Source organism: Sesamum indicum, linkage group LG8 (assembly GCF_026168435.1).
Source record: "Sesamum indicum cultivar Baizhima isolate 11 linkage group LG8, ASM2616843v1, whole genome shotgun sequence".
In the NCBI taxonomy this organism is placed as follows: Eukaryota; Viridiplantae; Streptophyta; class Magnoliopsida; order Lamiales; family Pedaliaceae; genus Sesamum; species Sesamum indicum.
In genome coordinates, this window is record NC_142664.1 from 18,078,091 (window position 1) to 18,101,808 (window position 23,718).

The 23,718-nt window shown below is 33.9% G+C and overlaps 3 protein-coding genes and 1 long non-coding RNA gene across 13 annotated transcripts; 1 reads left to right on the forward strand and 3 right to left on the reverse strand.

Annotated features, from left to right (window-relative positions):
* The first annotated feature begins 193 nt into the window (after positions 1-193).
* On the forward strand, positions 194-2,953 carry LOC105167966 (uncharacterized). 5 transcript variants are annotated; one of them, XM_011087863.3, is made up of 5 exons: positions 194-703; positions 841-1,056; positions 1,278-1,380; positions 2,273-2,498; positions 2,576-2,953. In XM_011087863.3, the coding sequence occupies exons 1-5, from the start codon at positions 683-685 to the stop codon at positions 2,664-2,666; spliced, it is 657 nt and encodes a 218-aa protein (XP_011086165.1). In that variant the 5' UTR covers positions 194-682; the 3' UTR covers positions 2,667-2,953. The 5 variants fall into 5 exon arrangements, with proteins under 5 accessions (XP_011086165.1, XP_011086164.1, XP_020551866.1 ...); XM_011087862.3 differs by having other exon boundaries at positions 198-703; positions 1,272-1,380; XM_020696207.2 differs by having other exon boundaries at positions 199-588; positions 1,272-1,380.
* Positions 2,954-3,286: 333 nt separating this feature from the next.
* Positions 3,287-5,521, reverse strand: LOC105167965 (putative pyruvate, phosphate dikinase regulatory protein, chloroplastic). Its single transcript, XM_011087861.3, has 3 exons — positions 4,961-5,521; positions 3,658-4,297; positions 3,287-3,574 (listed from the first exon to the last, which is right to left on the reverse strand). Exons 1-3 carry the CDS (start codon positions 5,453-5,455, stop codon positions 3,471-3,473), a joined length of 1,239 nt encoding a protein of 412 aa, XP_011086163.1. The 5' UTR covers positions 5,456-5,521; the 3' UTR covers positions 3,287-3,470.
* Positions 5,522-8,229: 2,708 nt separating this feature from the next.
* LOC105167967 (gibberellin 2-beta-dioxygenase 8) lies at positions 8,230-12,421 on the reverse strand. 6 transcript variants are annotated; one of them, XM_011087867.3, is made up of 4 exons: positions 12,276-12,421; positions 11,531-11,616; positions 10,089-10,549; positions 8,230-9,219 (listed from the first exon to the last, which is right to left on the reverse strand). In XM_011087867.3, the coding sequence occupies exons 2-4, from the start codon at positions 11,567-11,569 to the stop codon at positions 8,658-8,660; spliced, it is 1,062 nt and encodes a 353-aa protein (XP_011086169.1). In that variant the 5' UTR covers positions 11,570-11,616; positions 12,276-12,421; the 3' UTR covers positions 8,230-8,657. The 6 variants fall into 6 exon arrangements, with proteins under 6 accessions (XP_011086169.1, XP_011086168.1, XP_088739220.1 ...); XM_011087866.3 differs by having other exon boundaries at positions 12,270-12,381; XM_088883094.1 differs by lacking the exon at positions 12,276-12,421 and adding an exon at positions 10,622-11,206 and having other exon boundaries at positions 11,531-12,263.
* Positions 12,422-14,912: 2,491 nt separating this feature from the next.
* Positions 14,913-16,464, reverse strand: LOC148787271 (uncharacterized). Its single transcript, XR_016066971.1, has 2 exons — positions 15,978-16,464; positions 14,913-15,283 (listed from the first exon to the last, which is right to left on the reverse strand). It is a non-coding gene; the product is annotated as an uncharacterized LOC148787271 (long non-coding RNA).
* Positions 16,465-23,718: the final 7,254 nt, after the last annotated feature.

Below are 23,718 nucleotides of genomic sequence, written 5' to 3' on the forward strand. Positions count from 1 at the left end.
AAAACAGTTTAGCGGTGGGCGGATATTTCTCAAAGAGAGATTCATCATATCAAGAGTTGAAGGGGCCATTGTCTTGGATATATTAGACCCTACTTCACTTGAACAAAGTTCAAAAAGCATTATCAAGATAAGCCAAATCGTAATCATAGAGATAACTATAACAGTAATTGTGGATAGATACTCCTTTTCCTCCCCCCCCCCCCCCCCACATATGTATGTTCTTTCCAAATTCCAATTGTCCTCTTCTCCAATCAATAGTTAATTATATATATATATATATATATATATGTATGTATATGCAACAGGAATTCTTCGTTGAAGAGGAACAAAGCCTTGTTTCTGGTGTCAAGACTGTTGAGTTCTTACCAATCTTATTTTGGAGAAAGCAATGATGTCTTGCAAATGAAGCCTTCCCCTCTTGCTTTGAGTGATATTTCTTGCAAGAAGGCCTTTGCACTCATCATTGATATGGGCACAAAAAGTTGACCAACTGAGGCGTGTTTGTCTTTCATTCATGTGTTGTTTTGGATTAGGTGGTGAGAAAAGTGGAAACTGATGATTTCCTGATTTGCTACGCGACCTGAATTGGTACCACCCTAACACCTCCTCCCACTATTACCGCTTTCCTCTTTTTTTCTGCTCTTCAATATTCCTCGACGTCATTGTTTCTTGGCGACAGAAAATGACTGGAAATCTGAAACCGGTAACCTAGTTTTCCGTATTACACTCATCGTCTTACTGTTTCATCCAACGTTGCAGTTTCCGTGAATTTCTTCCGAAACTGAAACTGAAAGTACTTCAGTATAAAGGCTGATAATGGGGTGATTTGATTATTCTTAGTTTAATTTTCAGGAGAATATGGGTTCTGATCATAGTCTGATCAGCTCGAACTATGAACCTGGAGAATTGTTTCAAAAAGGAGGTCAGAAATTTCCTGTTTCTGAAGACGCAAACGGACTGCAACACTCGAGCACGAAATCCGACAGCTTCGTGGTGGACATGGAACGCTTTTCTCATCTTATAGAGAAAGACATCAGTTCGAATTCAAGAATTGGTGTAAGTTTTTTCAGTTTCAGTATTAATTAGCTCGTAATCATAATTGAGAGTAATTTCTCAATCATTAGCCAAATACAAATGAAATAAGTGCAATTTTCGGAGCTGTTTAATGATGTAATAATGATTATTCCATTAATTAAGTTTAACGTTCCTTTCATCCTAACTCATGAGCTCTCAACAGCCTAATTAAAACATATACATGTGCTTTATTTAAGGCGCAGCGAACCCCTTCAAGACAAGGATGGATGAGAGGGGTCGATAACAATATCAACTCAGCAACTCCAGATTTGAAAGACTTGAGCACGCTTCCAACTTCACCTACAGGTAACCCTTATTTGTTTCCTCCACTTTGGAAAAAAAGAAATATTGTCCCTGGCTATAGAAAGAATGACAAAATCTTACGGGTACATATTATATAATTAATTACTTAAGTTTACATGTAGAATTAATTTAGTCTCAATTTTTTTTTTACTTTAGAGTTTCTGAATTTTAATTTTTATTTTAATTTAGTACTTCCAATCAATTTTTAACAAAAATGTGGGCGGAAAATTTCATTTCTTAACCTTTAAAAAAATTTTTAAAAAGTCTAATCATGTTATGAGACATGAACTTGTATCCCTATAAGCACATAATACATTCATATCGAGAGTTACACACCAAAGCCGTGTTGTTTAATGTAGAATTTTAATAAGCAAACAAAGATAAGAACACGCATAGCCGTATTCTACCTCTAGGGCGATATTTTCATCCTAGAGTCACGTTTTTATTAGAATTCTTTTCCTATCATGTCCATTAAGGGAGCAGACCAACATCTAGCATTTTGGCTAGGAAGCTACAACAATTTGTCCGCTCTAAAAAAGGACTAATTGAGAAAAAAAAACTTAAATAGATCGTGTTATCTTCCAAAAAGTTGAAATTCGGTCATGTTTTTGCCTAATAAAATTTCGACTTTGTAGAGGATAACATGATGTATTTAGGTTTGCTTTAGTTCCTAAACTTTAGTTCTAAAAATTCTTATTCTGATAAAATTTAAATAATCTCACCTAAGTACTGTTCTCAAACAACACATTCCCGCGCATGAAAGTTAATTTACAACACCCACCATCGTTCCTTTATGTTTCTACTTTTTAGTTTCGGGCGCACGCGTACGAGGTAAATTATGGGACTCTAGAGTCTGTATAAATCCTTAAATATCATCTGCGTGTGAGAATCGCAGCTACTTTACATGGTGGTAGCACGCCCCAAAAGGCATCAGCGGTAGGGGCGGTGGGAGCCACCAATCACCACGTCCCCCAAGTCCACCATCAGATCACCATCAAGAATGGCAGCATGAGCAGTATAGCTGCCGAAGGCCAACGTGGTGGGAAGAGGTTAAGTTTCCGGCGTTCTACCCTGACATCCTTGTTTCATCCAACAAGGATACTTTTCATCTGTGCAACCATGTAAGTTCTACCGTATTGATTTCCCGTCCAATGTTTATCTGAACCGGTTATCATAATCGTCTTGTGATCTGTTTCAGTTCAAGCATCGGAAGTATTATACTGATTTATGTAACGTTAACCATTGGAAACCTCAACGAGGGAGGTGATAATGTTCTTGACCACTTCTGAACTTGATCAATTGCTGGGAGCTGGAGCTCTTCAGTTTCGGCTTATTCAACTCAGCGCGCATGTAAATGAAGGCTGAACAAGTGAAGTAATATAGAGTTAATTAGAAGAACTTAAGGCAGAAATGAATCGATCTCCATCGGCTTCCAGCCGAGTTACCTTCTTTTTCCAGACAACTTTTCTAAGTAGCAAATTCCTAAACTAGAAGACAGCGGCAGATGTATAGCACTAGGAGAGGAGTGGAGTTTTCTTTTCTCCTTCCTCCTTTATGTTTGTTTTTTCTTTCTTTACGTTTGTTTGTTCTTTCTGTAGTCCAGAAATTCCTGCAGTATAAATAGTCCCATGGCATTCAGAACAGACGCATACCACAAGATGTCGGAGACATTTCATGCTACCATAGATCATGCTGAATTAACTATCAATTGTATGAACAAGAATTGATGTACAACAGTAAATGATTACTATTTTGCTGCAAAGGATACATAAACCAGGGAATATTGAGCCTATTATTGAGATCAGAATACCTGCAACAACTGAAATCGCCAAGCGTTTGTCATAAGTGAGATCAGAAATATTAACATATGTTGATTTCTGTGTGTCATGATGTCCAACAAGAGAGGATATAACAAATTCTGGCGCAAACAACTTTATTTCATTATACAATAATGTCACAACCAGTTATGTTATATTTACAAAGTAAATACTGTTAGAATTCCCACCGTGCATTCTAGGTAATAAAGACTGAATTTCTTAGTTGTCCTGATGAGAATCCTTCTTATTCATGTTTGAGAACAAAAATTCTCATATTTAGTAGCGCTTGGAAATTCTTGGCATTGAGCATTTATTTTTCCTGTCATGGTAGAGCCTCAGTATAATTGCTGCTGTTTCTTCAATTGCTTTCCCGGTGACATCTGCAATCAAAGCAACCAAGAAATTCAAATGAATTCGGATTATCATTATCATGAAGTCAGTAGAAATTGTGCTTCGTACTCACCAATCACTGGCCAGACGGGATTTTGCTGAAAGATTTTACTGGCGCACTCCAGCTCTACTTTGACATAGTCCATTTCACAATAGTTGCTTCGTATATCTTCAGTGAACCCCAAGCTCTTTGCTCTTGCTCTTCTGATTGTTTGTAGGACAACAGGATTTATAGTCAACGCGAATACCTTCTCCTGGTCAATCTCAAAGAGACTCCTTGGAGACTCTACATTCATCACAAGTGGCACATTTGCCACTTTGTATCCTTTCTGTGCTAGATAAATAGACAATGGTGTCTTCCCAGTACGGGATACGCCAGCTAGAACGATATCAGCCTTATGCAGATTTTGAGGCAGGGCTCCATCATCTTGCTTTATAGTGAACTCAATTGCCTCAATTCTTTGAAAGTACTCCTCACCAAGCGAGGAGTTCCTACCGGGAGCCCAGCGCGGAATGCCAGAAGGTGAGACACCAAGATGGGAAGCAATTGCCTCCGTTATGGGTCCAAGTATATCAAGAGATGTCACACCCCAAAGCCGACAGGCTTGTCTGGCAGATTCAGCAATCGAGGGATCAGCAAGAGTGTATACAAGCATTGCTCCCTCCTTGGCGGCTTGGGCAATTATCTCCATCAAGCGTTCCACATCATCAATCTTAGAGAAACATGAAAGAAAAAAAAAAAAACAGCAATTGTGATCAATGAAACTACTTCACTGAAGAATCTCCAACTCGCATTGATTGCACAAAGTCTCCTAGTCATAACCACAGATCAAGAAGTTCAAAGACTTATTTGCATTTTCCAGTGGAAACGGGCCTCATTTTGTTATTCATTCTCGTACTAAACAACTTGAAATCAAAGCTGGATCGCAGCGCCATCCATTCTTAAATTAAATAATCGGACATAATAACTAAAGTCCACTTAATGCTTTTAGAAACATTACAACCAAATATGTTCTCATTTCACTTGTCTTTTTTATACCTCTGTAACAAAATTTCATTCGACCTGCCCAAAAATCCTAAACTCAACCAAATAATCAAAAATATGTTTTCTCTTTTTATACAAGAATCAAACCACAGAAATGTAAGAATGAAGATGGAAAAACAACCACAGTAGCTCCGAATTCCGACATTAGCTTTAAACTAATTGCACCATATGTACTTCATCTTTACTAATCACCCGTACTTTATGAACACTAAACCGCGTAATCATATGCTCCAGCAACTTTTAGACTAAAGAATAACAAACCCAGTAATTAGGCATATTTCATCGGAGCGATTTCATCAGAAGGCCCGCAAAAAGTGAATGACCAACTTACCCCGGAAAACAAATGGGTATTAACCGGGCAAACCCGATCCACCAAGCAGTGCTCAAACTGACCCAACGCAGCGTTAACGGCGTGCTCCGCTGTCCACCCCGTTCCATCGGATACCATGTATATGGACTTACCCCCCGCCGTCACGACCTTCACATGCTCCCCGTCAATTCCGCTATCACTACTAGGAGAAAGTGTCCCGAGATCACTTCCATTACTACTGTTTCTATCTTGGAATGCAGAATAGGAATACTCCATTTCACCAGTTGGTTGTGGAACCGGGCGGCTCAGTCTTCGGCCGGACCGTATGGCGCGAGCCCTGGACCAACGGGTTAGCTGAGGGCTTGATTTGATTCGCCGAGCCTGAGGAGATGAAGGTTCGGAGGGGGTCGGTGAAGCAGGGGTAGATTTGGTTTCAGGGTGAGGAATGGACGAGCCGGCGGGCGGTGATGACTTGTGTGGGATGTTCGATAGAGTTAAGGTTGCGGATGAAATCATCGTTCTGATTTTAGATTTTTTCTTTGTTACAGTTTTCGCCGTTTTTATCCAATATATTTGATACCGATATACCAGGCGGCAGGCGACGAGCTGCGGTATGTTTTATTTATGTTCAAATTGCATAAAAGCCCCAATATTTTAAAATTTCTATTAAAGATATTGTATGTTTAAAATGCTAATACTAACATGAACCTTATACTATGTACGATTATATATTTTTCATTTATTAAATTAAATATTTTTTTATAATGTATTGTGCTATAAAAGGAATCCTTTCTATAAATTAACTTTTTTTTATATTAAATAGATAAAATATAGTAGTTTGAATTTTTAATCTATTTTGATTATTATTGACAAAGATAATTTCCTACATATGTCACATATTCGATTTACCAAAATTCGTATTGTACGAGGATTACTTCCACACAATTATGACATTCTATTAAATATATATATATATATTCAATCTTGTATAAAAATAACAAAAATAAAGAATAAGTCAAATGTATTGTTTGTATTATATAATTTATTTTTTATAAAAAACTATATTAAAATATATAAATCTAAAAATGATCATTATTTAAAAAATAAAATATAAAGTAAAATAAAAATTTACTTTTAATGAGTTATAATAAGAAAGACAACTGAAATGGTTAAAAAAAATAATGAAATAAGGATGATAAAAAGAAAAATTAACTTACAATTTTAAAATCCCAATATTATTTTATCAATTTGAACAGAAAAATAAAGAGTAAATTAATTATGATGAATAACAAAGTAAAAGAATTATAAATAAAAATAAAATGACTAATTAAGTTCAATTAAATAGAAAATATAGCAACATTATCATAGATTTCGCCATTTAGAAAAGCAGATTTTACGTCAAGTTTCCAACTGAGCGGCTAATGCAAGAATAGTACGGATCGTTTTGATTCTTCTCACTGGAGCAAAAGTTTCTAGGAAGTCAATTCTAGGTTGTCGAGTCGAGCTTTGTATTTCAGAATTGCGCCAACTTCATTATATTTGATATTGTATATCCATTTCAGCCCAACAGTTTTCTTTCCTTCTGGCAAATCAACGGGCTCCCAAGTTGTATTTTTTCTCAATGGTGGAAATTTCTTCATTCATCGGTTTTTTCCAGCATTCCTCATTGGATGCTTCTTCAAATGTTTGAGGTTCACTCAAAGATAAAACGAGTTCACTTGATTCATAAATTTCTCGTAGTGAACGCTTTTGTCGTGGGGGACTTTGATATTCCTCTTCAAATCTTGTAGAAGGAGCAGTGTTTTGCTTGATATTTTGGTCCTACGAAATTCCTTGAAATGAATTTTTCTTTCCAATCCCAAATCGCATTTTCATGGAAGAGATGTTTGAAACTGAAATTTTATGTGTCCAATATCCTTTAGACTCATCACTATAGCCAATAAGGAGAAGCTTTTGACCTTATTCGTCAAATTTTCCACGACTTTGAGATGGAATATGAGCATATGCAATGCTGCCAATGACCCTCAAATGGTCGAGTCTTGGCTTTTGATTATGGAGTTTTATTTCGAACAGCTTGTGTTGGAGATCGATTGAGAATATAAACAGCTTCTGCCCTATATAAATTTAGAAGACCTTTACCTTTGAGCATGCTCCTGGCCATTTCAACATCTGTTGGGTTTTTTCTCTCGACGTCATTTTGTTGAGGTGTCCTGCTCACTATCAACTGTCTTTGAATCCCAGTTGCTTTGCAATATTCAGCGAAGGGATGATAGATAAATTCTCCTCAGGATCCGTTCTCAAAGTCTTTATTAAAAGACCACTTTGTCTCAACAAGTGCTTTGAATTTGAAGTAGAAAATGTCTCTGATTTTTGACTAAGGAAATAAATCCACGTCATTCTTGTGAAATCTTCAATGAAGAAAATAAAAATATCTCTTGTTTCCAGGAGTGGGAGTTTGCATTGGACCACATATGTCTGAATGAACAAGGTCCAGTGGTGTTTTGGCTAGCCAAGAAGTTTCCGGAAATGAAAGCCTGTGCATTTTCCATATATGCACCCTTCAGACACTTGGCTAGATTTTTGGATATTAGGAAGCCCAATCACCATATTCTTCTTCTTCTTTAGTAAGTGAAGTCCGCCATCATTTAGATGACCATATCACAAATGCCGCAGATGTGACAAATCTGAATTTTCCACTTTAAATGCACAACTCTCATGAGAGGAAATATTTTATGTTTCATCTCAATATTCGCGATGACCGCATTCTTTTTTATCAAGAACCTGGCGTTTTTCGTATCGAGAAATCTTCATGGATGAGCTGGCCAACAAGAAGATGGTGTGACAAATTTGGCTATAGTACGTCAGGAATGAGTTTTTTCTCACCTTTCTTTGTCTGGACAATCGTACCTTTTTCTTCAGCACTCTTTTGTGATCCATCGCCAAGAATAATTTGACAAGTGATATTTGGGTTAAGATTGACAAATATATCTCGATTACCTGTTATGTGATTACTACACTGCTTGAGTAGAACAAGATCTCTTCATTCAGTTTGCTCTAAAAGTTTTGCATCTTCTTTTTCCTTCTGACAGTGATTCGGAATTTTGCATCTTTTGCATTTAAAGAAATAATCTTTAGATTCATGATTCGTCTGTTTGCAAATGATGCAACCAGATCAGAATTTTGGGATGACTTGCCTTTCCATCTTTTATTCGTTTGACTAAAAACTCACGGTGCGACTATTTATTTGATAGCTCCATACCAAACTGCTGGGTTTGGAAGCTATGGTAGGCTTGAAAGAAATATTTCTATTGATGGAATTTGATTTGAGTTGCTACAGCACACTCTCTTACAAAATATTGTTTCCATGCTTCACTCTCTTTCTTACTTACTTTTTCATTTACCTCAGTGCCATAACACATTACACATATTTATAGTACTCAATGGAGAAATCTAGAATATAGGAATACAATAGGATAGTCAAAAATATTAAATCTCTATCGTACTTCCAATGCAATCTTTTTTTTTTCTTAAGGTTGAATATTTGAATGCCTCTTCACCTCCAAAAGTTTATCCAAGATGGCAAATTAATTCCTTTTAACAGTCAGGTGATTGGTCATTTATCTGAAACTATACACTAATCACACCACAAGTGTATTGCACTTACCATATAATTAGTTTAGATCCGATCAAACTCAATTTGGATCAAAATTTTGGTAGTCTAATGAGTTTGTAGGAGAAACCTGGGGAGTCCTATTTTATGTCCAAAAATCTTGACATCTTGTTGGACCTGTTCGCGGTACTCTCCAAAGCTAAAGCTTCTGTAAACACAAGGCTGCACTCCACTCTGTATCACTGTGTCGTAAGATGGACAAAAGAAGTAGGCAGCGGAGTACCTCTCGTTCACCGGATTAGCCACAACCCTATGTTCCACGCTTTTATACACATTATTGCTCCATGCCTGAAACAAATCTCCAATGTTGATGATGAGGGCGTCCTGATTGGGTTTAACGGCAAACCACTTGCCGTCTTTGACTAATTGGAGTCCTCCGATGTGGTCTTGGTGCAAGACAGTGATGAAATCGCTGTCAGTGTGTGGCATTATTCCGAACATCTGAGGATGTATTAGGCATGGTGGGTATCTATTTAATCGGAGGTAGCAAGTGCTGGGCAGACATGTTTCCTTGAAGAAGCCTGATTTCTCACCCATTTCCTCTGCTAATATGTCTACCAATTTTTGTGATAGTTCCGACACCATTACCGCAAATTGCTCCATTATTGACCTGAAATGTCAATACATATATACAACTGTCTGTCAGATTTATAGGTATGTACGTACACATATATGTATTACTTAATTTAATTATTTGAATTTGAATTTTCGGTCTCTATGTATTTTGCCCGTGTAATGTGAATGAAGAAATGAAGGGGTGGGGGAACATGAACATGCATGCAGTGCAGGGGCACGTAAGCAGCACTATGCAGTGCAGATGTCTCAGAATTAGGCACAAGGAGAACAATGCCCTTTTGGCCATGTCTCGTTCTTTGAAACACTTTGAAATATAAATGTACGTACAGGAACAACTGTTGAAAACATCCAAGTACCATAATCGAAAACATCCTAACATTTGATGTCTGGAAAAAAGTTGGCCTTCCACATTATTAATGTAGGTTTAGAAGGCATCACCAAAGGATATAAATGGCTTGGTCACTATTTTTGTGTGGTCTGTATATGCTTTTTACCTGTTGGCTAATAAACTTGTATCTAGAATTAACAGTGTAATTGTGCACAGGCCGGTCATATTATTAAAACAACACATGACAATTATATTACAACATAGGAATATACTCTTGTAATTAATTAACATGGACTACTTAGTCTTTAATTTTCTGTTAGCTGATAATTAATAAATTAACAAAAGATGGAATTAAACTAAGAATAAATTAGAGCGGACTTTTGACATAATTACAAAAATACCTTTTAGAATTAAGAGTTGTTTAACAAATACCCCTATAATGGGGTATTTGTTATTGTTAGATGGCCGTTAATTTTATAAATATTTGTAATTTTTGAGATATTTATAATTATGACAACCTATTATAATTTACCCTTAAACTAATTAAGGCTGTTAAAAGTAAATAATTTGATTACCTGAGGCTGTTGCGGCCGCCTGAGCCCAAAACATCACTCAACGAAACGTGAAAAGCTTCTGACCAGGAGAGCTGCTTCAAGCAAGTAGCAGAAGGTGTTCCCCATCGATAACTTCCAGCGGAGAAGTTCAAGTCTTTGTAGTTTGTCTTCTCGTAGAACGGCTTCTTGAAGAGCTTCACCTGTTCTTCCCTCATTTTGCCCAATACCTCGCGGGAAATTCCGTGGTTGATCACCTGGAAGAAACCCCATTCTTGCGAGGCCTGAGCAATCTGCTTCTTGCATGCCTGTCTTTCAGAATCTCCCAGGTTTAACTGGTTGAGATCGATCAACGGAAGTTCGCATTCCTCCACAGCTGAAAGCTCCTGAAAATTCTTCTGCGGCGTGCCCGTTAAGCTATCGAAGAGATTCTTGTATGTTTGTTCGAATGGCGGATCAGGCGATGATTCTTCCATTCTTACAGGCTGAAACAGGAGATTACAAGCATGTTAATTAAATTTCCCTGTTTTCTTAAAGTTTCTTGGGAAAGCGTCGACCTCGTGAACGAGTTGGGAAAACAGAGATGAGATATGTGGAAACGGACAGCTGATTTGGGCTAGAAAGCTGATCTCATGGCGCTACAGATTTTTGTTGGAAAAAACAACAAAAAGATGCTAAAAAGGCTAAATATTTGCCGATGTTTCTTGTTTTGTCGTGGATGAAAACGTTGTATTATCTCTCTCCATTTGCACGCCGTTGATGAATTTGAAGACAAGGTCAGTCAAGCCTGTCCTTTGTAGAGTGTGTGTTTGTAATGGAGGTGGGTAGGTGCTGGATATTGAATCTATGACTGTGTTAGGACTAATCCGAAGTTTCCAATAAAGAATTGACAATATATTCCTTTTCTGGGAGGACCCATCACCCTGTGTAACTTAGTTTCACAACAAATCCATGTAATAGAATATATCAACAAGGGATCAAATTCAAGTTGCTTGCTTTTCTTAATGCGTGTAGATCTTTCTATTCCCTTCTTTCCCTCATTCTTGTGGGGTTGTGGGATTGACATATAGAGATATAATTCTTGATTTATGAGGTGTCCACACAAGAAAAAGCTCATCAAATCATGGTCTCCATTTGCATATCTGCAGTCAAGAGAATATTTATATAGATCTATAATTTATAATAAGACACTCTTTGACCATCTTATGTTCTTGTCCCCCACCATAACCATACTTTTCCCGAAAAGAAAAAAAAAGGCCAAGACGGAAACACAGAGACACAAGTTGCACATGTAACATGTCCCTTGAAAAAGAAAAGCCATGTTTATCGGACATCGGTGTGCAGTTTAGTTACAAGTCTTCGACACCACATGTTTTAGTCTTACAGTATGCACGTTTTATAATGTTGTTATATATGGTCAAGATAAACTAGGACGACTTTCTCTATCAAGAAAATGTTCTGCTTACTTGAGTCAGATGCTCTGAATTGTTCACAGACACCACCATCTGATGATCAGTGTTCTCGGATGGTACGTCGATTCCTGAGTTTGATTCTGCATTTTCATGAAGTGCCGGTTAATTAAAACTTTGCAATCCAATAGAGTCAATTTCGGCAACTGATTTAGGTTGTCCTTATCAGCCTGCCCAATACTTTTAAGGGGCTTGTCTGTCTAATACTCTCTTGTCTTGTTCATGGAGTGATATGATTCCCTGTATATAATTCTCTTTATCCGGACAATGGAATTTTCTCTATCTATTCTTGTAAAAGAACTCGAGCTAGCCATGAACTTGCATGGTGCGACTCACATCATACCCGATTTACATACACAAAATATACAAGTATGCCGTACAAATGTGCATGATAAATGAATGTAAAGTGTATAAATATGTGCATACATATATATACGTATGCAACAAATTCTTACTCAAATCAGCGTACATGACATATGAGACCTATATTATGCTGACATAGTGCATGGTTCCTACCGCTTACTTAGAAAAATCAATAAAGACAAGTGTTATCCATGTATACATCAACATTAGCGAATAAACAAGGAAAAAAAATGTGTGCTATGTAAGAGTAAAGACACGGAAGAAGGTTGTTTTCCGATAAGGAAATGTGGCCTCCGGATTTCTTACGTTAACGCTTAAGTACTAAACATGAAATACTAATAAAATTGTAAGATTGAGAAGAATTTGTACGTACACTCACATTGAAAAGAGACGTCGAACAAGGAATGGCTTTCTTGAGATATATAGAAAAGGGGTGGCAAACGAGAATAATGCGTGTAGAAAGAGTGTCCAGAATGATTGGAAAAATGGAGGGTGAAGATATTTATAGAGAAAAATTTGGTCATCAATAATTATCAGCGTTGAATTTTCATTAGAGGAAAACAGTGAAAAAGATGGGGGGGGGGGGGGAGGGGTTACTGAGAGTAAAGAATGGATTGGAAGTCTATGTTAAAGAGACGAACACGCGGCTCATAATGCAATCACTAATCAGGGAAAAATGTTGTGCCTTCTTAAGCATTGAAATAGGAACTCATCTTATTTCCATATTTTGATATGTAATTCACTTTAGTGTGGGGTTCATATGTACAGAGAGATTGATGGATTAGATACCTATATGTGATAATCTGCCTCCTGAGTTTGGTGATCAATTATTAATCTATGATCCTAATCAAAGACGTATTCAATTATGTACACCAAGTTCCATATTAATTAATCCAGGTTCGATTCAAATTTATTTTAATGTACATATAAATCACATAATAACTTCTATAACTTGAATCTAACTTTTAAGAAAAATATAGGACATGTAGTGTTGAAAAGTAGAAAATGTTGAGTTTATTTTTTCTAAATTTTGTCTAAACATCAATATCACATCAAAATAGAAACATAATTTTCAGACGGATAAAGAATGAACATGATTGAAGTTGGGAAAGCATCGGAACATAGTGGAGCACTTTTAACTAGAAAAGACGGCTCAAGTTACTCAAGGAAGTAACTAGTTTTCAATAGGTCCTGTCAGAGAATGATGAAAAATCGTTTATCATACAGTTTGACATCACAATAACGTGTGATTCATATATATCTTTTTTATTAAATTTTAGTTCTAGTTTCTAATTTTCGAAAGGAATATATGTGAATTATAGATACTACAATGTAATAAAAAGAAGATAATGTGAAAATTCTTACAATAAATGTATATAATAGGCTAGCTGAGAAAAATCAGGATGTATATAATTTCCTCCACAAAAAGCTGCGAGAGGAATCCAAACAAGCCAAAAAACAAAAAAATTAAATGAAATCAATGATTGGAGTGGGCAAATTGATAAATCTAGGGGGGTCATGTCACAAATATATGTATATATAGTGTCCTAGGACAAAAATAATTTGGTCATAATTATGAAGATGATCAAAAGGAAAAAAAAGGCAGGGTTCTATTGGTGTAGAATGGAACAAGTCTACCACAATATCGGGGTATTCATTTGGCTGTGGTTGTTCCAAGTCTTGGGCTCCTCCACTATGGAATTCTTCCATCACCAACAGGGCACATGATAAATATGACTGGACCCAACTGTAATAACGGCAATAGGGCATCTGGGTCAATGTCGGCATTCCCCTGCAAACGTACGTGGCTGCCTCTACCTTGAGACAGTAAATATAGTCCACCTCACATGATTAGTCCCCAATCCACGTCGACGTAGGACGAGAATTTAAGGGCATCCATGTGCTTTGCCCGCACCGAAAAGGACACTACAGTTCTCTCCCCTCAATCACCCCTCTCTCTCTCATTACAACAGAAAATATTTCCCCTTTTTTTTTAAAGGAAACAAAATTATAGAGAATGGAAAAATGATGAAAAAGTAAATAATTTTTTGTGTTTTAAAGAATTGATGACAATAATTACATTCAGTATGTATTTGGTGGATGGAGCTTTAATTTAGGTTATGTGATGGTTTTAAACTGAGTCAAGAATTATGAAATTGAAGTAAAAATACTCTTCATGTGTTAACACAAACATGTGGTATGTAAAATATCGGATCAAAAAGAGTAGTTGCACAAAAAACACCAAATAGATAAAAATTACTATAGAAGAATATCCGATCAATGATGGAATTAATCCCTACAACGAATGACAACCTCTCACAACTTACGGTTTGAGGTAAATCATCATGGCATCCCTTATACACAAACTAAAAGTTACAGTGGATCAATAAATTAGACTCAGTGCGGAAGAAAACCTAAGAACCTAAAGCTTAAGGAGGCCTAAGATACTGAAACTTCAACCCCCAACCTCTGAAAGAAGTCAAAGGCAGCATGTGTTGTAGCCAGTTAGCCCTATGAGGGACTTGACTGACACGTGATTGAATCTCATCAAGATAGCTCAAACGAAGGAAGGTCTCATTCCCACAGGAGATGTCCGAGGATCCAGCCAGTTAACTTTCTCCTAACACTTGCACGCACAAAAATATTATCCTTTAAGCATTCCAGCACTTACTTATTACTCATTGCTATACTCTTTATTTATGATTATTATTTACTAACTTGAGAGTAGAAATACTAACGCGGTTTTTGCAGGTTTCTCTTTCAAAATTGTTGAAAACCTAGAGCTCAAAGACCTTGAGTTGGATCAACTAAGGTGAGTAACATTTTTGCTCAAATCACATGTATTTTGATAAAATAGTTTCAAAATGTATCAATGTCTTGAAGGACATCGTGAAACCAAAGAACTCATTCAAGACATTCAAATACTTAAAGGTCACCGAGAACACAATAAAAAGAAATAGTAATAACAGGTTTAACAAAATATTAGACGTAATTTTAATCATCATTGAAGTCAGCGTGTAGAACGATTAATGTTGCAATAAATAAAAAGAAGTCTTCTCATAGAATAATGTAGGAATAAAAGTACAAAAATGACCACTTAACTTGGTAGTAATAACACATTATTAATGTTTTACAAGAGTGGTGATGGACTGTCGACATGTAGGGTTTGGTATTCACGTCGCTTTAGAATCACGTACGTACATGTCTGAGTAGTAGCATTGTCTTTTGCGATTCACGAGATAACCTAATCATCTTCCTACCAAACACCACCTCTTTCAGATGAATGATCACTTCATTATTTTGGGCCAACTTTATTGGTAGTTGAATTCAATTGCTCTCACTTGGAATTGAGATAGATTTTCTCACACATGCCATTCCATTCTACGTCTGACATCCCACCAAAGAGCCACAAAATTATTATGAGCAAAGCAAATATATAAATCCAAATTCAAGAGCGCCAAATCAGATATATGATAACAATCAGACTTACGTAATTCATAAAGTTGATTACTATAATTTTAAAATTATGGGTTCGTATTTCAGATGTTATTTTATTTTAATACTAAGTGTTATTTTATTTTAATAGTAGTTGTTAATTGGATATAATTATCTGATATTAATAATTAGTATATGATTATTATAGTTGTATGTTGATGCTAAATATGGATATTTAATATTTATTTTTAAAGAAATAACAATCCATCACTTTCACTTTAAAAATTCAAATGCATTATTTTTTATTTTTTACTCATTTTTGATTCTTGAACAAGAATTTAAGTAAATTTGTTATTTAATTAACTCGATTAAACATCGTCTCAATCTACACCATTACACCTATAATATATATTCCATTTAAAAATTTTAATTTAAAAAGTATAGAAAAACATAATTTCAAAATGGCCCATCACGGGTCACCAAAAGAAATTTAAAAAAAATATATTTATTTTTCATCACTTAAAAAGCAACAACAGAAATAAGATTAAAAGAAGACAAATAAAAAAAAAATAGAATTAATAATTCATGTAGTGCAAGTGCTAATTTTCTATAATAAGAACTTGAGTTGAGCCAAGGAAAAACGTACCTCATTTACGGCATCTGCAATCTTCATAATTGCTAATCAAGCTGAAATGATTTCCACTTCACTCACAGCCACTCACTTTCCCTACTTTCCTCATTTACGAAGGACGACCCCTCGATGCTGCTAGCTCCAGCTAATTTATTAAACCAAAAAAAAAAAAAAAAAAAACAAGAAAATGGTACTTAAAAAGTGAAAATTTTACAAGGATTTTGTTTTTTTTTTTTTTCTTAGCAACGGTAAATCAGCTACGGACACTCTTGTCTGTAAAGATGACGTCCGATAGTTATAGAAACCCTAATCAATATAGACAATGGGATGGCGCTATATAGTATATATCAGCGTTGTGTTAGAATATAAAATTAAAATAGATAAAATAAAAAGAGAAAAAAGAAATAGTAAAGAAATAGAAGAAGTTATCAAACCATGATGAAGATATTATAACGATTCATATATTCTCCTCTTGAGTGATGTGAGAGCCTGTGTTGGCTATTCGAATTTATTGTTTTTCTTGAATTTTGTCGGTTCCAATAATAATGAATAGCCATAGATATTTTTCCTCATCTTTCCTACAAAAAAAAAAAAAAAACAATATTTAGTTATATATAAATATGATCGAGAAACTTATTTTATTCCTCATTGTTTGAATTTGTTTCGAATATATAATACTGTGTTTTGATCTCAAAAAATATAAATAATTTTTTTTCATAAATAAAATACATAATGTTATCGGTATATACATACGTGGTATGTATATATTAAATAAAATTAAAAATATAATATAATTTAATTAAAAAAATCCAATTCGAATTAAAAATGACTATATGTATAGGAGCTCTTTTTGGATTAATGCCGTTGATGTGATATCTGAAAAAGTCGCCAGGTCGGTGGCCTCTTTCGCACTTCCTTTTCAGCAATTGTGTAGTCATAAGTAGTTGCAATCCACATAAAGTCATGAATAGTTGCAATCTATTTCCCTTTATATCGGTGCAATGCATTCAGCCAAGGAACGAATCCACGAGATTGTTTACTTGTCGTATAATTTGTATATAATTATATGCGAAAAAGAAAATGAAACCCAAAATAAAACAAATAATTAAAGAAAAAAGGTACAAGAGTAATCAACTAATCATGGGTTGTGGGGCAAATGAATGATGTGAAATAGGCAATGATTTGAAATTCTAAATTCTGAATCCCCTAATAAATAAAAATGGGCCCACATTTATTAATTTATAGGCCAAGCTGCTTTATTTATTTATTTATTTGCTTCTGTCACTTTCGGATGGATGAAGAAATCTGGAACATTGTCTAATTAAAATATAGGGACCCTATATTAGATATTGTAAGCATGTGATGTATTTCCACACAGGTAGCACTTTCAGTTTTGTTGCCCACTCGTCTCATCGGCCGACATACGTACACTTCTCCGCGTACATTTTGCGTACATATAATGTCTACTTTTCGAGTTATATTCTCTATTTTTCATGGTTTTTTATTTACTTTGAATATGTTTGTTGATTTAGTAAATACGAATCCTGGAATTCGAACGTATTAGAATATGTTGTAATTAATCTTCTTTTTTCAAAAAAAAAAAAGTAGAACCCACACAATTGATGATGATACGGTTGGAAAAATAGGTTTCTAATTAATACATATTAATTCGTCGGCTTCGATAACACTTAAATATCACTTTTAATACCAAAATCTATATTTAGTATGAACACAATAGCAAAGTCAACGTTTGGACAACTAATATCATGTCGGCCAATGATATTAGTTTGAGGGACAATTAATAACAAGGTAAGTATAATATATATGTTATGTAATTGATATACAATTTAGGGAGAATAAAAGATCACATGACAAGTGTACCACACTTACTTTATAATTGATTCGACTTGGCCAACGTGCAGACCAGGATACAGAATTACTTAATTTGAATTAATCCTGTCATAACAAGTTCCTATTTTTTAATTTTATTTTTTTTAGTAATATTTAAATATAGTTGTAGTTTTGGGGGAATAAACATCATGCAATTGGAGTGCAGGTACAGTGAATAATTATGTACCTCAAGAAATTTGATGTAGGAGTAGTGAAAAATAAAGGGCAATTTTCTCTTGTTATTATCGCACTATTGAGAGAGAGAGAATATCTTACATTAGTGTGAATTAAAGACATTTCACGCGTATAAGCGACTTGACATCTTAAATAGAGACGAGACGGCTCAAATTGGTCCTAATTCTTACACCATTAAAGTCAAGACTTGACACTCTTATTTCTCCCATAATATTTTGGTTGGCCGTTGGCGTGATTATACAAGCAATTCTTCTATGTCGACATGAACTATGTGTAAAACATTTATTGTAGAAAAATTAGCAAACTATCTCTTTGCATTTTTTTTTAAAATGAAGCAATTCTTTTCTTAGACGGGAACGTAAATTGTTCAATTTTTTTTAATAAAAATAAAAAGGTAAATTACTATTTCTTTATGAAAGTTAATTTGCTTATTTATAATATCACAGGAAGATAAATTACAATAAACTCCATAATTATTTATTTAGTTGAATTGAATTAATTTTAAATATATTACCTTTATTAGTTTATATGCATATTATTATATTTTATAAACCATTCAACCAAATACAAAATTTGATCGTTACATGAGATATCACACTCCATAATATATCAAATCGAACAAAGAATAAGAAATCAAAAGATTAATTATGCATCCATTTCCTATTATGTCCAATCCTATCATATCTTCGAATCAATTAAACATGCCAAGAATGTATTTGAGTGAATTTATATAAATTTTGCAAAACACCTTATATATAAAATGGTATAAGTGTTTGATAATTTTTTTGGAAAATGAGTTTATAATATCAAAAATAAAATGATTGGGAGCTTATAAACTCCTTTAATTAAAATAAAGAAATCTAAATTTATTTTTTAAATTTTAAAAATTCTTTCAATTATGATCATATTAATTACAAAATTATCACTAATAACGTACGTAGTATAAGTTCATTTTTATATATTTTAAAAGGTATATTATAAAATGAATGAACTAATTATAAGATTTTCATAATAAATTTAACCAAGCACCCGATTTTATTCATTGGAGAATTATAGCAACTATATCCCAAATTATCATCAATATTCTTTTCCATAAATGACCTACAATATATAACTTCATTGTTTCCAATATATATATACTAGAAAAAATTATTATTGGCTACTATTTTAATAGTTATGAATTAAAAATTATGATAAATAATTCTTATTGACTACAGTTAAATAAAATCAATGCAAAAATATAGATTTTTCACCAAGAAAAAATTATTTGTCATGGTTAAGAGCCATGGTAAAAATTTTTACCATAAGTTTTAGTCACGACAAATGTTTTAGCCACCCTCACAGATACCATGACTGACAACCGTTGCATGACTGTAGTCAATGACTATTTGCTACGGATATTTAGTTTTTATTCATGCCAAGTAGCCATAGTTAAATATTGTCTTTTTTGTAATTATATATATTTATTTCTTTTTGTTTTTATAACTTGTATAGAATTACACAAAATTATTTTAGAACTACTCATCTCGACCAACCAAATTAAAGATTTTTCGGTTTGACTAAAAGTATAAACATAACATGACATAAAATTGAATTTGGGACTTTGGTCTGACGGATGCTTACTGTAATAATAATTAATTAGGAAGGTGGGGAAATTCAGATATTAATAGCATCTTCATGTCTCAATCAAGTCCCAGTCAACATACATTGTGGGGACATGAATCAGACTAATAAATACTTAATTTAATAATGACAAAAGAGTTTTTTTTTTTTTTCAACGCCAACGTCACCATTATCTATCCAAAACAGTAATAAGATGAGGTCAATTATAAGTAAAGAATTATCAGAAAGAGAGCATAAATATAATTTTAAAATTTATATAATAAAAATATATAATTTATATTTTTAAAGGGGTTTAAATGTAATTAAACCTTAATAATAACAAAAGAGTTTTTCTTGAATCAACTGTGATTTCATTGATTTGGGGTATGCATCAATGATTGGTAGTCCTGGGATTAGGGCCTTCCAATTTATTACCGGCCACACGTGGCCCCAGAATTCATCCACCCCCTTCTCCATAATTCTGTGGATTTGCTGGTTTTGGGCTTTCCCCATTTTGTTTTACCTCATCCCTTACAGTCATCAGAACTACCCACACTTTTTACTATTTTTACCGATACCACATTGAAGCTTTGTTGGATTGGTAAAATTGTTACTTCTTTTTCAGTTATATTATTTTTTAAACTATTATCCATTTGCCCACTATGTATTACAACAGTAAAACAAAACAATAATTATGTATAAAAATACTTTAATAAGTTTTATATATATCTTTTTAAAATTTAAATATACACATTGAAAATACAAGAAATGGTCATACATATATAATTAGGGCAACTTTCATATTATGAATTCAAACAAATAGGAAAAATGTGATTGAGGATTATTTTAAACTTGACTCTACGTTTTTTCTGAAATTTTAAAATGAATTATTATTTTTTGTTAAAAATTATAAAATTAGTCTAAAAACATTGTAAAAAGTATCTCTCACTAATATCCATTAAATAATCTCTCCCTCCACCCCCCACTAACAACCTTTAAATACTTTGAAGGTGTCAAACAGATTTATATTCCACAATACTTGGTTTAAACTTTAGAGGATCGATACTTTTAGCAGCAAATTATGAAATGTTGAAATATGTGGTCCATGACCTTTTTTATGGTAGGCCCAAGCCTAATCTCTCACTGGACAGCTCGATCCAATGTCACAACCCACTTGCTGGCCCACTGGTTATGCTTAACCCACTTGGTCACTGGACAGCTCGATTCCACAATACTTGGTTTAAACTTTAGAGGATCGATACTTTTAGCAGCAAATTATGAAATGTTGAAATATGTGGTCCATGACCTTTTTTATGGTAGGCCCAAGCCTAATCTCTCACTGGACAGCTCGATCCAATGTCACAACCCACTTGCTGGCCCACTGGTTATGCTTAACCCACTTGGTCACTGGACAGCTCGATTCCACAATACTTGGTTTAAACTTTAGAGGATCGATACTTTTAGCAGCAAATTATGAAATGTTGAAATATGTGGTCCATGACCTTTTTTATGGTAGGCCCAAGCCTAATCTCTCACTGGACAGCTCGATCCAATGTCACAACCCACTTGCTGGCCCACTGGTTATGCTTAACCCACTTGGTCACTGGACAACTCGATTCCACAATACTTGATTTAAACTTTAGAGGATCGATACTTTTAGCAGCAAATTATAAAATGTTGAAATATGTGGTCCATGACCTTTTTTATGGTAGGCCCACGCCTAATCTCTCACTGGACAACTCGATCCAATGTCACAACCCACTTGCTAGCCCACTGGTTATGCTTAGCCCACTCGTTTTTCTAACCCATCTATCCCACCCGATAACCCTTCTACTTATACCTAAAGACTCTCTCTCTCTTCCCCCTTCTTTAACGAAACACCTCTATAAAGCCTCCCATGGCTTTTAGCTTTCGAATAACCAATTCAGAAATCTATCTCTATCTCTCCTTCATAAGTCGCTCTTTGTCAGCTCTTATTTGTGTGATAAACCTTAGTGGTTTTTCAAGTAGATTTTTGTGACTATGGATATCTGGTTGTGATTATTTAGGTATTTTGAGCAACCGTGAGAGGTTGCCCGTCTTTGTGGTTATGTGCTTCTTTCTCTTTAGATCTGACTCTCTGAGTCAAAATCACTTATTTTGATTGTTTTAAGATCTGTCAAATCTATTCACTAATCTATATCATTGATTCATATTTTTTTTTGTACATTCGATTTGTGACATTAAGGGTTTTGTACCCACCATTACTTTATAATAGTTTTGATTAGAGCTTGTGAGTTCCGGGCTCATCACTGGTGGGATTAACTCCAACAGGAAAGAATTTGAAGAGTTTTAGGATAAATTAGGAAGAAAACTTTGGGGGATTGATTAGGGTTTTACTGCGGTTATTTTGGAAAAGAAGATAAATGACTCAAGCGTGTATTTTTACAACCTTTTTTCTCTCTTTTTGTAGCGTGATTTTTGTGTACACTTTCGGTTGAAAAATGATGAATGATAAATTAAAGAATAAATTTGTTTTGATCATATTAAATCGTAACAATTGATTGGTTACAATGTGCGATGCATAACAAGCTCATGATACGTGGATGATGGTTGATGGCGCCGAATCATCATCCAACCGTGTCTAATAAACCGAATAGGTATATCTTTTGGTTGAAATGATGTATCTATTAGGTGAATCCCTTTGAATGAAACGATATGTTCATTTCAATAAAATAGTATGACCTTTAGGTAAAGTGATAATTGGATATGTCCATTGAATGATACATTTCCAATATCTAAAAATAGGTTCCCCTATTCACTTCATTTTCACAAGTTAATTTCATTTAACTTGGAAAGCAGTTTAGAGCGTTTCGATATGTTAATAGTAAAACCATATCGTCTTTTATTAAGAGAATTTCATGATATTATTTGGTTCGTCATTTCTCAAAGTTTGTAGTGCTGTTATTTTAAATTATAAGTCGTTATATCTCGGTAGACAAATTGCCACTTCCGTTAGTACTAGAACGGGGCAATAATCATTTCAAAAATGAAGAATCCAACTCTTACCTCGACTTCATAATACACAACTCGCATATATTCCTCGTAATCCTTCACAACACTCCCACTATTAAGTATTTAATGTCTGTTAGTGCGGGGTTTTTTTTGCTACATTTTAGGTTAATTTTACCACTTTTAACGAACACAAAATTAATTTTAAAATATTAAAAAATGTGGATCAAGTTTAAATGATCTTAGGACTAGTTTTGAAATTTTACCAAATAACTACCATAATTACTCACCTTATTTTGTTTTTAAAAAATCAAAATATATGTTATTTTTAAATAATGAGAAAGTATTTGTTAAACGATCGTTAATGCTAAGGAGGTATTTGTAATTTTTAAAACAAAGAAGGGTAATTATAATTATAACAAATTTCAAAGATGCTTGTAATAATTTTACCCTTTGAAATTATATTTAATTACATATATATATATATATATATATGTATTGTCAATAAAATTTTATTTGATTGGTGAAATTAAGACATTACAATAAAAAAGTTGTGGATTCGAGTTTCCACGAATGTGAATGTATGTCTACTTCTAAAATAGTTTGTTGTTTTTCTTATCGCATTTGAATAATACTTATTGATTTAAAATATCGATATATTGAACTAATTTTTAATTTGAATATAGAAATTATATAATAAATAGCATACTATCAATATATATATTTATTTAATTTTCTTGCACAAATTTAGAAACCAAAATAGCTTAAATATTTTACTATAAACCTCTCATTCGCTTAAATTATTACTAATTCACAGGTGATTGAATGAAATTAGTAATTATTACTAACATTTGGGATGTCCTTAAGAGAATATATTATTTAAATTATTATTATTATGAAATAGACATAGAGATATCAACCTCCTATGAGAAATATCATTTTTAGTTGTGATAATCAAATATACACCCTGATTCATTTATATAAATCATTCATATCTTTTGTGTAATTACATAAATTATTACTGATAACCAGAAATAAAAGATCATTTTTATAATATTGTTGAAATTTCTGCAGAGTG